Source organism: Falco biarmicus, chromosome 10 (genome assembly GCF_023638135.1).
Source record: "Falco biarmicus isolate bFalBia1 chromosome 10, bFalBia1.pri, whole genome shotgun sequence".
Classification (NCBI taxonomy): Eukaryota; Metazoa; Chordata; class Aves; order Falconiformes; family Falconidae; genus Falco; species Falco biarmicus.
The window spans coordinates 6,695,082-6,712,212 of NC_079297.1; the positions used below are offsets into that span (position 1 = coordinate 6,695,082).

Here is a 17,131-nt window from a genome sequence, read left to right on the forward strand (position 1 = left end):
TCTCCTTATGTTGGGCTCTTACCAAGTTCTACATCCTGATCATCAGTAAGAACAAGGATGATGTTTGGGCGGATGTTTCTACGGTCTCTTTGAATCTTCCCTTCAGACGCTGATTTAACAGGAAAGCTGAACTTCCATCCAACAGTGATAAAACAGTCATCATGAATAATCCAAGGACAATACTATGCTGTGCCATATTGTGCTGATTTACTGTTCTCTCTGAACAAGGTAGGTTAATGGCTTCTATGTCTTTTTTGTTTGCAGGTCTCCTATAAGGGAGAGGGAAACAAGTATTTATTTATACCTTGACCCCCCTGCCCCCCAAGGAACAGCATGGTTTCTCTTCGAAGTAGTGAAAAAGCAATATACTTGAAATAATCTAACTCCTAAGTAAAACAAAAACAAAACCCCACAAAAAATCCCAACCACACAATGACAAAACAACGGAATGTTTTTCTAGTGCCAGCTAGAAGCAGAAATTTGAAAAATTCACAGTTCATAAGCTGTTACCAACGTAGGCAATGAAGTTTTGCTCTATGCTTAAACTTAGCAGGAAGTTCAAGGATTAGCACGGTATCAAAACTCTCACTTTTGTTTTGATACATAAAAAAAGCGATTTTCTTCCTTAAGGTTCTGGGATGTTTCAAAATGACATTTTTGTTTACTTCATCAAAAATGCAGATGCTCAAGACCTCCCCTCCCCCCCCCACGTCTATCCACATTTTCAAACAGGACTGTGGTAAAATCTACCAAGTTAACAACACGTTTGAAAATTCACAGAGGATCCTCAGATAGAAACTTGTTACACACTGATATAACTTACAAATTTCATTAGAGTGCAGAGCTGCCCAGATCTTGGAACTATGGCATGATACCGTTTGAAGTCTACTAGAGCTTTGATGTTAGAATCATTAGCGTGATATCCCTTCAGCATTTCTGTTGGTTTCCAAGATTAATTAAAAAAAATAAAATTATTATTAATGAACGCATTTGAAGGCCCATTACTGCAAATGTTTGGGAATGGATGCACCAAAATGATCTGCACTGCCTACGCCTTCTCTCCATCAGAAATATAATGCCCCAAAATAGGTTGTGCAAAACAGAGCACGTCTAACTGGCACTGCTCCTGTCAATGAGCCAGTAAAAAATTCTTCGTGATTCCTACAAAGAGATTCCAAGAAATGAGCAAGCATGCTGAGGAATTTTTGAAATCATAGTTTTGATTGGTGATCTTCTGGTATAAAGGGATTTTCTCTTTCTTTCAGAAGTCAAAGTAACAGTATGAAACTGGATTGAAAATATCAAGTACTAATTATTTCATCAGATCCAGTGATCAATGAGTCAGTTCTTGATGAATTCCCTACTTGCTGCCTGCTTTTCCTGGATTTGTGCCAACGATCTCTTGTAATGCAGTGAAAAAAAATCAATTAAAAATGACACGAGGGAGACTATCTGCTTTTTGTAAAGACCAGAAATGCCTGGCTAGAAAGAACTTAGCACTGTGTGTTTTACCCAAAGAAATACATTGGCTGTTCTGTCCTTAAAGCCACATGGGAAAACATTTTTCCTCCAGTAGATTATTTCTTAGCCACATTATTACTTCATCTCTGTCAGCGTCTGTTCTTTGAGATAAACTTTGATTAAGAAAGTTCTCATGCAATAGCAAAACCACTGGTCTGAAAAATTATACTCTGCTTCTATGCTTATTTAAGAAATGCATATTGAATTTTCATATAAGTCAACAGATACGTAGCTATAGTATGATGCAATATTTATTAAGGCTGCTTTCCAGAAATGTACACTACTAGGGTTTTGAGGAAATGAAAAATCCTTCTTCCTTACTAGTCTCTCCAGTGAGTTTCACAGGCAGGTGAAATTAACTTTTTTCATAGTAACTAAAAATCGATTTTAAATATCCTAGCACTTGTTCCAATGGGTTGAGAAAAAGTCCAACTTCCTAAGTTTACATACACATACAGCTTTAGTACCTCTGCTGCTGCTCAGAGATTCGCCACACTACAGCAGAAGAAACACCGACAAATCCTATCAATTCTCATTCCTTGTACTCCAAATTCCATCTGCAGCAGTACAACTAGGAAGAACCATGTCAGATTCAATGCATTGCTACCGTCCAGAGTAGTCAAAAGCAGCTTGAAAGGCAAACCTGGATCTGGTTCAAAAGGGGAGGGGGGGGGGGGGGGAAAAAAAGTTAGTTTAGCAGGCACATATTCCTGGACACCAGCCTTCCGCAGGAGAGGGCAGAGACATAGCTTCTGCTCTTCAGAAATTACTCCATACGTACTTCTGTTTGGAAAAAAAAAAAAATAAACTGACAACACAGTTGTTTTCATTACACACATTTTTCTGAAGGTCTAAAAGTTAATGTAGTCTTTTTTCAGCTCTATACTAGCCAATAGCTTCTTGGAATAATAGCATTTGCTGACTTTTTTTGCAGCATTTAGAAGGCTGTCCATTCTTGTTACATCTGCCCATAACTACACTCACTGTAGAGTACTGTGCACTTTAGTCTTCCTTGCATTTTTCTCACTTATTTTAAACAAATGCATGGAAGTAACCTCATGACCTCACTGCCTCTCTCTCCCCTCAGCCTGTCTTTTCCTCACAGTTTACTGCCCCTCACTTACTTCATTGCAACTAAAACCAGAAGTTGTCCCCAGCTCAGAGAGCTACTTACCTATCTATAAAATACTTCACATGTTCAGGGATGTACATAAACTGCTATTCCACAGTTATTTTATCCACACTTGTATATTTATGGTTAAAAGAATTAGCTACCTCTGAGAAGATACTGGGGGTGGAGGAGAGAATTTCACATCAAATACAACAGGCATCTTCTACAAAACCTGTTATCTCCTTCTCACCCCTCTCCTCAATGAAGATTTTTCAACTATTCAGATGTGTTATGTTCCTGTTATCAGGGTAAGTACTGCTGGGAACCAGCTCAAAGTATATAATTATGTGCAAAACTCATAGCAGTAACTAGGTAAGAAAATTAAGGCAATTTTAGAAAATAAGCTATTTCTTGAAGTATGTATTCATAAAAGACAGACATGCCATAACTAACAGCATATATGCAGTAAAATCTAAAAGCCAGCTTCAAATAGTTTTCAGAATAGCAACAGAAAAGTCTCTTGCACGGATTGCCAGCGGTCAAATACAGATTGATTTTTTTAACCCTAGTCTTCGGTGAACTTCAAGAAATATGACATAAAGCCTCTATTAACAGTTCTTTCCCTATTTCTGTCAACAAGTTTAATCTGCAACTCATAGATAAAGGCAGAAGAGTTCCACAGCAGTGCCCCAATCTGCCTTCACTTTTAATATAGCACCCTCTGCAATGATGCATTTTGATCTGAGTGGTACAGATGGTCCACTGCTTTATGTGCCTCTGCAGGCCGTCCAGCAATATTAAAGATGCTTAATCCATAGTGGCTCTCATGAGAATTAGGTATGCCTCTTATTTTCTCCCAGATTACACACATGAACTTGACAAGTCTAGTCGCTCATATTTTATATTTAGGAAAGTGCTATCAGAGATTTATGAAATGTTCTTCAGCTGGGGCATCTAGCTGAGCTTTATTAAGCTTACAAAACCTCCTACCGGGCTGCTTTAAAGAAAGTCTGGTCCTCTTATTTTCTATGGTTTACGGTTGAGTTTAACAAGTCTCTGACTCCCTTCATAGCCTGAATTAGATACAGCTGCCTCTTTCTGTTCTTAACTCCTGCTAGAATGGGAAATAAGTATAGAGCCAAACTTAATTCTCCTGTGTGACAACACAGAACATTACACCAAGTCACATTATAAATGCTGAGGAGATAAAACCAGACTTCAGTACATTTATTCTATTTATAAAAAAAAAAATGAACCAAGTTCTGTTCCCGAGTAGCATTTACACCAAGGAAAGACTTCTTTTTAATACTACCCTCAGTAATTTATGTCAGTTCTACAGCAGCACAGGCAGGATGCACAGGGATGACCTGTGTCAGTTCTATCACCAGCTGGTATTTTTAACATGCTATTGATCAGTGTATAGCTTGGCACAGATGTAACAGGCACTGCATGCAAAACCAGTAACTGCCAGGGGCTTGCACACACTGTCACTCCCAACCCTGCTAATGCAAGTCCCAGCACAACTGTCCCATGTGCAAGCTGAGCGCAACTTCACTGAAGTCAAATAATTAAGTTGTTCCCGTGTAATCCAAAGTATTATCTACTTCTTCCTGTAACAGAAAATGTACAGACACGTAAAAAATCAATTCTGTATCAAACGGGTAAGTTAATCCTGCTTCTAAGAAAGCTGTTCCTAGTTATGTTTACATTAACTGATTCTTTTCTAAAAAATAAGCATACTTCAAAACACTTAATACAGAATTGGTATAGCAAGTTCAACTCACCCAGCAGCCACCACAGAACAGGGTAACAGCATGTAAGCCACACAGTGGAACTGCACAATAAGGGAAAACTGGTTAGCAAGCAGCAATACACACCTGCTCTAAAATACGGCTGCAGCCAATACCAGGTGTATTATTTAAGCAGACTTAGGTGTGCCATTTGTCCAGCGTTTAAATTCATTGAAATACACAGTACTGGAGCCATTCCCTAGCAACCAACCCAATTAAAACCACTTTGCCAGTTAAACGGATTCAGCGGCGCTGCTGTTCTTTTAACTCTTGAGTCACTCCTATATCCAGGTTTGGTTATGGTAACTCCTTTTCCACCGGAGCTGTCGACCGCCACTTGAAACCACTGTATTTTGTTTGTAAAAGATAAAGACATTTCTGAATGTGGATTGGGAAGAATCTTGTTTGCAATCAAACAAGATTCTCAAGGGAAGTCTGGTATCAACAGTACTGCTGTAATCTAACAACATGCTGTGTTTTATTATAGTTTTATACTGATTTTTTTTTTCCCCAGCCAGTCAAAAATTTGAGAGAAAATACAAAATCAAACCTCCAGTGCTAAACGTGACTCTCAAAGATTACAGTTGTGCTGATTTACCTACACAGGCTATACCTAAAGTATTTTTACTTGCAAGTATCTACAATTTCTTCAGAAGCAGTCAGGCACTGAGCTTCCAGTAGAGCACTGGATTACTATTCAGCCCTGTTCTCCTGACTCACTTTCCTTATGCTGGTGAACTCTATACCAAAGCTAAATATTTATCCCAGGGAGGCTTACTCGCATTACAGAATCTCTCCCCTACCCTGTAATTTTATTTGAAATAAAACTGAATTATAAATTAGTTATAAACTTCTATAGGACTTGATATTTTAAAAAGCATTTTAAACAGCATAATATACTTTCCACAAACCCATACTATTCCTTCTGTTAACTACTTGCATGTCTTTATTAGAGCTTCCTGGTAACACATGCAAGATTAGTTAGTCCTCAGGTAGGTTAAATTGCTATCTGGTTCCCCCAAATCCACAATAATAAAACATGCTTTTCTGTGCCACATGCAATCACAACTCAGCAGCAACATGAAAGAGATTACCTCCCTATTATACTTATTATCTTCACATATTTATGGATAATGAAGGTACACAGTCTTTGACTTTAAAGATAATTATATTAACTTGCGCTAGGTACAGGGATAACCACAGACTTTCACTTCTGAAAATAACAGAAGGGAATGAATGCAAGTGCTTGGAGATGGAAAGAACAGGTAAAAAAACAATTACATAAATACATTCTACCAAGTAAACATAATTTGTTGTAGTCACATACAGAAAAAAACCCTTCACGCTGTGTATGCACATCGGCAAACGCACACGGCCACGGCGGGCACCGCGCTCCATGTGCAGCCGCACCGCGGTCCATGTGCGGCCCGGCGCGGGGCATCGCTCGCCTCCGGGCACCCCGTCCCGCACAGCCGCCACCCGGCGCGCCCGCGGGGCTCCGCCAGCCGGGGGCGGCCCGGACCCCCCCCGCAGGGTCAGCGGCTGCCGGGGGGCCGGGCCGGCGGCACCCCCGCGGCCGGGAGGGCTGAAGGGCGGCGGCGCCCCGGCGAGCCCCCGCCGCAAGACGGGGCCGCGGCCACCCCGAGAGCAGGACCGCCTCGCCTCCAGCCCCCGCCGGCCGGTAGCCGGCGCCGCTCGCCCGCTCTCTCGTACCACTGCACTCAACTTCCAGCCCCGCCCGTTACCTCCGCAGCAGGAGCGCGGCCAGACCTGCTCGCTGCCCGCTGCATCAGACCCTCCGCCCAGGGCCCCCACTACGGCAGCCTGGCTCGGCCTCCGGGAGCCCAGCTGCCCTCGCCGCCGTCCCCGCCGGGCTGCGGCCGCCCCCTCCAGCGCGCCAGCGCCGCCGCACACTCACCCGGGCGCCGGTGCTCTCAGCGCCCGCCCGCGGAGCCCTCTGCGCTCAGTGCCCGCCCGCGGAGGCCGGCGCCCGGCGGGGCGGGGAAGCGCATCCTCCGGCCGTGGCGCCGGGCAGCGGCCGAAGCGCGTTTCCCGAAGAAGCGTCCAGAGGAAGCGCCCGGGCGGGTGCTGCCCGCCCCCCTCTCCTTCCTCCTGTCCCTTCTTCTCGTTCTCCCGTTTAAAAAGTTCATTTACCTCGAGGATCCTCCTCCCAGGACTGACGCAATGCCCCGGCGGCGCGCAGGGGGAACCTGTTCCACCAGCCTGGGCTCGCCCCGAAGCCCAGCGGCGGCACCGCGGGCCGGCTCAGCCCCGGGCAGGAGCGGCGGGCGCAGCTCCGCGGCCCAGCGCGCAGGGCGAGGAGGGGGGGAGGCCGCGGGGCCGGGGCCGCCCCCGGGGGCACAGAGCCGTTACGAGCAAAGGGGATCGCGCAGTGCGGGGTGGGGAGGGCGAATTAAGCGCGGAGCCCCGCGCAGCCGGTCGCCCCGCTCAGCGCTGCGGGGCCGAGGGGCTGGGGGCTGCGCGGCCGCACCCGCACACCTGTGGAAGGGCAGCCCCAGGCCGGCTCTGCTGGGTGCGTAACACAGACCCCCTTCCACTCGTGCAGCACCAATTAAAGAACATAATATTGACTAGTAATTAAGAAAAGCTTAACCAAGCTCTTCGATGGAGGGGCTGTGTTTGCAGCAGGTGCCATCGACGCTACTTGGCACCAGTTACATTCTACTGCAACAGAACAGCGTTTGCATAAATACCTACATAGGTACTATCTTCAGTGGATTCTTTAGGAACCTCTCAAATACGTATCTTTCAAAGATACTGAATATTAACATATACTCATGTTTAAAAAACCTAAATTCTCCAGCATTCCCATGCCAATAGACAACCTGTGGTGTGTCACCCTCAGAACCTCCCAGCACCCACTACACCATCTAATAATGAATGGCCCAGGGAGGAGGCCAACAGAGCACAGATTCCAGTGTATGTCTAAGTTTATTTTGTATTTGTTTCTTTAAAATACGCATTAGAAAACATATCTGAAAACTTTCAAAAAGAACTTTAAGCCACTGTTTTTATCATAGAATGATGCTACAGTGAAAATGGTTTGTGTGGTTGAAAATGGACCGGAGACAGTCTTCCTGTGCAAGAACAACCAATGGAAGAGGAGTAAGAAACAGATTAGGAAAAGAAGATTCTATTGTTCCCTACTCGAGTCAAAATACACACTTACTTAGCTGCAGAACCAGTGAAGAAATATGATGGTTCCTGAAAATGCTACAGGGAAAGGACTTGCTGTAGTTTTAAGGAAAAAAGCCAGAGCAGAAGAGACCCACAGAAAGAACTACAGAGTTCTAGAAATCAATATTTTGAAAAGCAGTGCAAGATATATATATATATATATATATAAATAAAAATACCTCTGTTCCACCTATGATTTATTTGGATTTTTGCTTTAAAAAAAGCATTGCCTCCAGTGACCTAATTCAGACTTTGCTGGAGAAGGCCAGTTGTCTTGAACTTTTTTTCATTGTTGGCTACGCACTTGGCTCCTCACAGACTGACCCTAAATTAGCCAAAACCTAAATGGCACAACTCCTCCAAATACCCGTGTGTCACTACTCTGGTACCGAGTGTGCTCCTGTATGGACAAGAATAAACAACACAAGTGAAGCACTTTTATGTCAGTACAACTGCGTCCACACTAGGGGCTGCAACAGTCTAACTGTATCAGTATAAACCGCTGCCTAACAGGGAGTCATGCTATACAAAAGCTGTGTGTAAAACAGGAGCTACACCTTGCTAACATTTTGATAAAATTGTTATATTGCCTCCTGAGATAACGTTTGACCTTTTGCTAGTGACTTTCATCTCACAATAAAAGAATTTTCAGACAATGCCCTGATTCTGCACATTTTAGACATGAATTAGTGTCTGATAAGGCAGCTGAGTCACTCAGAGCCAAACAGCCTTTCAGCAACAAGGCCAGGAACGCAGCATTCCCCTGCCCTAACCACAGGCCAACAGTTTGCCACCTGCAATACCCAACCTCTACAGGCTATCTCTAAAGGGACTGCAAACAGTAAGTAAGTAAACTACCAAGCCAAAAGAAAATACAATGTTTGCTACACAGCGGTCCACATTTTACTTTGGAGAAGAAAAGGGACTAGCTTCCTGCTTAAAACGTAATTTTTCTAGAGCACTATAAATGGGATTTTCCATTTTAAGAAACACATGACCTAATATAAAGCTACATTGTGAATTTTCATTAATATAAACTACAAGCAACGATACTAAACCCAGTATTAGCAATGTTAGTACAGCAATCTAAAGCTGATTTAACATCACTGGAAAATCTGTCGCAATAGATTGCTCACTTCAACAAAAGGCTATATTCACCTCACAGTGAGTGCATCTAATTTCCATTAATGTTAATGGGAGTTATGCAAGTGCATTAAAAGGATAATATACCCCCTGGTCTGAGACAACCCTGCAAAGTGAAAGGTGCTTCCTCTTGAAGAGAATGGGGTTTCCATCTCACGCATTTCAAAAGGACTTGTTCTGGCACGGTTACAAAACGGGATGGATAAGAACTATTATGCATACTTGGTGAATAGTTTCCAAAGTTAAAGCAGTTTAGTGATTTCAGCTAGTTGTCCTATTGCCAAAAATTCGAGGGATATAGATGTATTTAAACCACTGTGGTTTATTTGAAGTCTAGGGCACCAAAATCATGTGAAATTACTGGTAAAACAAAGAGGTCCAAAAGCCTACTGGTGCAATGGGGAAGAAACTTCTTAGTTATCTACTTAAATGAAACAAAATCTATTCATTCACTACCTGGAAAAAGATTCCATTGGTGTATATGGATCATCACAACTAATCAGGAGTTCAGAAGACATCATGCAAAAGCAAGATCATACCCTTTCACTTACACACCAGAGCTTTTTCCCTGTGTATCACCAACTGTACTTCAGATCTCTTTCACAGTGTGCCATTGAACTGCTTGGAGTTATTTTACAGTACCTCAAATAATGAATGTTGCCTACTATCTAAATAATTTGTCTAAAAAAAATTATCCCAGGATATACACCTATTAAAAATAGGAAAACAGACATGCAGGCATTTCTTTAAATATCATCACATAACTATCTGCATCATTAGGCACATAAATTCCTACAGAAATTTAATCTACAGCTTCTCTGCCCACCTTACTTTCAAGCAATGTGGCATAGAAAAATACATTGAACAATGCATGTTGGACTGTTAGCTAAACCATGGATTTGCACGTAACGGGAATGAGCAACTTTGCTCCAGGTGGCAGATAGTGGGGATCCACACCACTATCTTCGATTCAGTTTTAAGACAACAGCTGAAACTCAAGGGTGTAACAAGCACTCATGGGGGGGCTGTGCTCCCCATAATGGAGCATGTCAGCATGTCAGCAGCAGAGAGAAGCAAATTCTGGGAAATGAAAAGACAGTCAGAGAGTCCAAAATCATTAAAAACACACCCCAGAAATAGAAGGTAGGCAACACGCTGTGCAAGGCATGTCTTTTTCTGTTGCCAAATATATTGTGCTTTCAGAGCCTGAATATTGTTCTCACATTACATGAAATAGAAGAGCTGGCTTTCACATTTTTACATACTTCAGTCAATGCCTTCCAACGCTTCTTCAGACTTGCTAATCTTCATCTTTATAGTAACTACATTTGCAAACCTCTCAAACCGTAAGTCATTTTGATTTCTGCCCTCTGCTTTCATATTTTTTAATGTATACACACATGCTCTGAGCCATCTTTAAAGACCTAGAAATAAAGCCAGCAACAGAATCTGATCTCCCTTGCTTTTCCTGTCTGATTTATTATAGTAATCAGTCCAGAGTTATACTAATTAACACTGGTCATAGCCCTTATGGCCAGTATAGAGTTTAATTTTTTACTTCTTTAAAGAACTGCATTTCAGTTGCATAAAGTGTGTAAATACTACTTTGACAACAACTAATCAGAAGGCATGAACAGCACAACATACTCCACTTCTTGATCTGTCACATTGCAACATAAAATGCATGCAGACTCCAGCCCCATATAGGTTTGTGGGCAATTGCTCCACTTCTATCATTTAAAAGTCAAGTTGTACTTTCTATAAACATGAAATCACATTATGGAGGAAAATGTTTTATATGTTCTGAGGTACCACGAAAGTGGAAAAGGGGAACACAGCTAAGAAAAGTAAAGGAGAAGGGAAAAATTCACTTTCCTTGATTGATCCAAATGCTAAGCAAAGAAACTTGTTATACTCTTCCGTGTGACAATAAAGATTAAAGTACAGTATACTGTATGAATTTAGTTACAACTATGAGTTTACAGTGTGTCAAGACAATGTAACTCTAGTTTAAGGTTAACCAAATGAATTTTTATCATAACTCACAACAGTGGATGCAAGTTACTTAGAAAAATATTGAAGCAGCAAAGATTATCTGGAAGTTGTAACAGTTACAAAAGTAACATCCCAATGCACTGATAAAAGTGATAGTTTACAAAACTAATCTTTCCTGGAAAGCCAAACAGAAATTCGTAAGAAAACACTATCAGAGTGATCCTGAAGTTCACATACAAAATTAAAATTAATATTTGTGTTCTGAGCATTAATGTTATTAAAAAGGCTCCAAGATGCATCTGAAGATCTATACAGAAAATGTAAATTCAATGAACCATTATTGGTCACAGCCCACATAAAGAAGAAAAGAGAACAGTGGTGCAAAAAGCAGGCCTCCTTTTTGCCATTTATAAATAAATTACCCTTAGAATAGCTGCTTGAAAGCCAACAATGACTTAATTTATTTTAATAAAGAATTTTTCTTTTCATAAAGAGGTGGCGTGTTTTTGTTGTTGTGTTTGGTCCCCCCCCGAGTACATCCTGATCGAATTTTCCCTTCTAGGCTTTCCACACATTTTAGTATGGTGCTCAGGCTGCCTCCTGTTCTGATACCTGGATGTTGAAAACGTATGGATATGGAGCACTGGGACAATAATAAACTGAACATATTGTTTAACTAATGATTAGCTGAAATCTCAGCACAAGTCAGTATATGATACAAAATGTAAAAAACTATTATATTTTGCTTTTACTAAAACTTCTCTTAGAGAAGTCTATAGTCATTGCCCTTCTTTAAATTCCTAAGAAAATAGTATATTATGTAATGATAAGATACTCTGTGACCATCTAATAACAATTATGCTCTGATTTGAAAGTATTAGAGCAGAAAAACATATAATCTACTGATATGGGATGAATTGAGCAGCAGGCCTCACTTAATACAACACTACAGTGTCCACTCTTTTCTGTGGCCCACTGTGCATTTCACGTTAGTTGAGGATCTGTTTGCGTGACCACATTATCCCCATCTATCTCCAGTCCTGGCACCCTGAATGGTCACCTTCATGTCTTGCCTCTGATCAGCTCCCAGGTTGGAGCAGGCATCCAGTGTATGCCCTGTACCCTTCACTGTACAAAGGTTCAGTTGGCCGTTTTTAGGTTCCAATTAATTTGCTACACCTGCAGCAGAAATTGTGCCTACAGAATAGCTCTTTGTAAGGAAGGCAAAGTCCAAAGGGATGCAACTAGACTTCACTTCCATTAGGAAAGATACAGCTTACTATTTACTCTGCTTTTCATTATGTCTAATTATTACTGTTTAGCACTTCTCCCTCTCTACCTCCAATACTTTTAATAACAATATAGATATCTGGATCTGACTGGTTATTTATATAGTCTAAGTTAGAATTCAAATGCACAATTTTAAGAAATATTAGAAGTGCAGGTTACACAACTGCCAGCTTTTCACACACACAAAGAAGGCAAAGTTGTTTTCCTGTTCAGTTGCCTTAACAGCACAAGTGAGGCGAAGCTTATGGTGGGACGTGATACCTGTTATTAGATCGACTGCTGCTACACGTGGGAAGGAACAGACACACCCTCAGGCATATCAAGCACTTCTTCAGGTCTGAAACAGAAGCAGCAATCTTCAAAGCTAAACTGCTCTAACTAATGTGTTAATCAAGCCACCTGAAAGAGAGGTAGCTCGTATCTCTGATACAGGAAGGCTTGGTAACAAAGGACGTGGAGACACAGCTTCATCTGTTAACGCAAAGTAACAACTCACCTCCTGAAAAACATAGACGTGTTACTGAGTTGGGGATACAGGAGAAATCAGAAGAAAGGTTAAGAAAATTATAATACCTCTAAAACCGGCATCTCTAAGTCTACCATTTTCACCTTTTAGCACAGCCATGTATTTTAATATCGAGGCATATCTTTTGAAGGTGCTTTGTAGAAGTCTCTTGAGGGTCAGGACTGATTCATCAGATAAGAGTGGCTACTTCATGAGAAATGTTCACCTACCAGTCACTGGCATCTCACTTATCGATCACCTGCAAGGACCTCGGGGGTTTCTTGATTCACTTTCTGTAAGGTCATTTGGTGCATTTAGTTATGCAAGTTATTTCCTCTGGGGACTACAGAGATACATCAGCAAGTAGATACGCAGTTCTGATAGAGTTATGGTAGCTTCATTACTCTCAGTACAGGTAATGTGCAGTCATTTGAAAGATTTAATGCATACATTATGTGCTTTAAAATATAAATTATATATTGAAAAAGTTGCTTTTTAATTACAATCAACAATTTTTTCCCCTAGGTCCCAAGGGCAGAGATTATTTATATAATGTCTAAAGGACACTAAAGCCATCCAAATGCTTTCTAGTTCATTGAAGATAGGAAAAATACTGAACAAAAACATGTCCCACCCCTGCTACAGAATGCTTTGCTTTCATTTTCAGAAAGTTAAAAATAAGAGTTGAATCTGTGTGTGAGCTTTAGCATCACTCCTCTACCTTTAGAGTTTACAATCTCCTATAAGGAAGTGACAAGCTTCCTGCGTGCAAGAAAACCTTGATCATGACCACAACACTACGCTGTTAACAGCCACTGACTCGGTGACGTCTGAAGTGTACCTTGCGACCCTGTTTCTTCCTCTTCCCATCCTCAGTGTTAAAATTTTTTTAATACATTTGTATAAATAGATCTAATTTTTGTTCATCTTTCAGAAATTTCAGGCTGATTATAGTTGTCTGCAGCACCAAAAATAAGTCTTCAGCTACTGTTTGTGTTCAGAGTCCTGTGCAATTAGATTTTTCTTTCATACTTTATATATATAAAAGACTATATATAGATAAAAGACGCTGGTTCTGTAATCTGACTAGCATCCCAGTCTTCCACCTAATTATCTTAGTTCCAATCTTTTATTTTCTTTCTATCACACAAGTACCCATTTCAGGTGATTTATATCTATGTTTTCTTCATGTGTACAGCATATTACAAGATCCAACTGAGCCCCTCTGCTATTTAATACTGTCACTGAGTTATTATTTGTAATTGTAATTTCTCTTTTCCTTTGAGGAAAATACTTAGCTCTGTATCATTTTCTCTAGATTCACAAGCAACATCCTCTATTTGCCATTTTAAAAAAAAACAACCACCCTAACCCATCATCATTGTAGGAGCATTGCTGGCTACAGCTATATTTGGCAAAGAACAAATTGAGCCTGATTGATCCCTCTACAAATCTTTTTTATTATTATTATTTTTTATTTTTAAACATCACAGCTGCCCTTTCTGGCTCAGAATACATATTATTTCTGATTTCAATCATTCCTTGAAAATTACATCTGATCCTGAATTCAGAGAGAATTTTATTACTAACTTTAGTAGAAGCACCTTCTCTATCTCTACCACTGCAAAGCTTCTGCATTACCAGTGAGAAACAAATTGCAGGTCAGTTATCTTATATATGTGTCTCGTTTACACACATAAAATGGCGTGAATTGTTTTTTAGAAGTGGTCATCACCTATAGGAAACTGTTCTGAAAATTTATGTAGCTTTCCTTAGGTCCTGAAACTGTAGCCGAACACTCCTGATGTTTGACAATGCAACCTTTTTATTTCTACTCATGTTAGCATTACGTTAGTTGTACGTCTCATCACTCTCACGGTGGATTATAGTAGTAATTCTTGAGAAAGTTGCTAGTCCCAAAGTATAAGAGATCAACTACCTCCCCGGCCAAACAGGAGTGTCTGACATGAGACTATCATTGAGACTATTTCTCAAGACAAGACTGGATGCTCTTAGTTGGAAAAAGTTCTCACCCTACACTGAAAACTTGGTATGTAAACTGTAGATACAGAGCAAGTTGTTAAAATGAGATTTAAACTCAAAATCTATTTTTGCAGATTTGCCTCTTAGTTTTTTCCAAATAAAACCATGTAGTATCAGCAAAAAGCTCCTAGAGGTACCTATCAAGTAATTACACAGATTTTTAGTAATAACAGTGGTACAACCAAAAAATGTAACTACTATTCTTCAAGTATGAATGATGGTAAAGTGCCATCAGTATTTATAGCTCAGTATTAAAATGTTTTGAATTTTGTTTACAGCAAAGAACTAGGTCAAGACAAACTTCAGGCTTAATAATTTCCAGCTGAATGGATGTAAAAAAAGACCCAAAATCTTCTGTGAAGTGGAATGTTTTATCTGAAGAGCTCTGGCTATAGTAGTACGTAATTCCAAGGCGTTATTTCCTACTCACTAGCATATTTTTGGCTTGCATATTTCTAAACGCCTACAAGATCACACACCAAATTTTATTCTGACTCACATCAGTTTAATATAAAGTAACCGAAATAGCCTAGTATATTTTACCAAGAAGAAAGTATTTTAAGTGGGGGAAAAGAAAAAAATAATTCACCAAAAGGTCCGTGACACACTTACTAAATGAGAATCTATTCAAGACTCCCAGTTTTATGATTAAAACCTCTAAAATGCCTAGGGCAATTTTAATTTTTTAAAAACTATCTTGGGCATAACATTCTTGCAAAACATGGTGGTTCCAATATCCAAGATAAGGAAAAAGGAGAAATATATGCAAATAATATCCCAGGCTCAGGCTCATCAAGTCAAAATCAAAATGAGTTATATCAGGTAGCACCTGTTTAGAATGCTTGCTTTTAAATGCTGCATGAATTAGTAGATATTTGAAACTTAAAGCAGTATGTCATCTGCCAGAAGGAAGCTGATAACACTTCAAATGCTAACAACAGTGGAAAACATGTTAATTTTTCATGGACAGTAATATCTCTTAAAATAAAAAAGTAAGTCTTAATAGCTCTTAAAAACCACTTTTATATGAACCTTTTTTAAAATTGAGTGATAAGAAGTTAGTAATATTTCATCTCCTTGTCCAGATCTTTCAACATACTGTTTATGCCCTACAAAGAGATTGTGAAAGACTTTTCACTAACAACTAGGATGAAGTGTTGTCGCAAAAAATAACACATTTATTTTTACTTATTATTTTATGTAGTTATCTAGTCTATTAAAATTCCTAACAGTCAAAAGCAAAAGCACCCAAATAATCTTTCAAAGTATGGAAATATTTCTGTTTAAAAATTAAGTAAAAAATAAAAGAAAGTAGCTTTTTAAAAGTGTTCTTAGATTCAGTTAGCAATTTGTCAAAACTAGCCTGAAGAGCATAGAGATGAATGATATATATTCATTTGATATATTCAGCTGCAGTTTTTAAAATCAACAGTGTTAAGGCTGGAACATTCTCTTCCCAGCTAACTCCTACTACTACTCCTGCTCCTACCTGAAAATTCCCCTTTCTTATTCCAGTGTTACAGATATGCCTAAAATTAACCCTTGGATCTGAACTCCAGATAGACAAGGGCCAGAATTTGAAGGTTGCAGCTTTTCCTAAAAATCAACCAATTCCATAAACCTCAAAAAAACCAAAAAGCTGCCATTTGGAGTTCAAATCACTAAGGTTAGTGCTGATCTGGAGCTGTTTTGGTTTGGTGGTGGGTTTTTTCCTGCAATGAGGTGCTGAGTTTTCATCATGAATTTTAGTTTCGGACAAGATTTTTGGGCTGAGCCTCTTCCTTTGCAGCTCAGTGTAAATTCAACCTATATGAGAATATGAAGCGTGCATACCAATCATCCGGAACAAACCCATGCAGAATTGCCTGGATTCATCCAGGCATGTTAAAAGAAATTCTGCAGAAAGAAACAGCAGGAAAGCTATTCCAGAGTTACTATTACAGACTGCCAGATCTGAGTATAACGTGGGAGATGGCTGGCCATTCACACCTATTTGATCTTTAGCAATCCAAACCCTAAACCTGTTCTTTAGCTGACACTGCAGAACAGTAAGACAAGATCTGCATCAGGACACTAACATTATCATACAGCAGTGTAGTTCAGATCAGAGGTAATTTTGGAGTTTAATTTAACTTTACTATCTTTGGCTTTCTCTAGATGAAAATGTAACAGTTATAATTCTGTTGGTTTTTTAGCTTAACTGTTTTCACATATCTTACATTCTCTAACAGTAACTGCCTTCTTACCTATTGCTTTTCGTAATTAGATCTCAAAGGATTTTACAAATTACGTATAGAATATTTGTTATACTGATTGAGAAACTGAGCTGTAGAAAGGTAAAATTACTTACTCAAGGTCGATTCAACAGGTCAGTGATCCATGCAGGAACAGACAACCTGGGCTCCAAAACAAAATAGCAGTTTCCAATATGAAACCTTTGGACCTCTGGCGCTCTGCAGATTAAGTCTCTAAGCTAGCATGTAATCATGTGCTCTGCTTACCATAGCTTCTATACATGCACCAGAACATACCAGC

At 40.1% G+C, this 17,131-nt stretch overlaps 1 protein-coding gene across 1 annotated transcript in view; it reads right to left on the bottom strand.

The window, feature by feature from the left end:
- The window catches only part of SULF2 (sulfatase 2), a 162,887-nt gene that overhangs the window by 66,006 nt on the left and 79,750 nt on the right, over positions 1–17,131 (bottom strand). The window contains 3 exon segments of the mRNA XM_056353314.1: positions 23–91; positions 94–269; positions 1,989–2,170. Coding sequence (XP_056209289.1) covers positions 23–91; positions 94–196 — 172 coding nt within the window. The 5' untranslated portion in view covers positions 197–269; positions 1,989–2,170.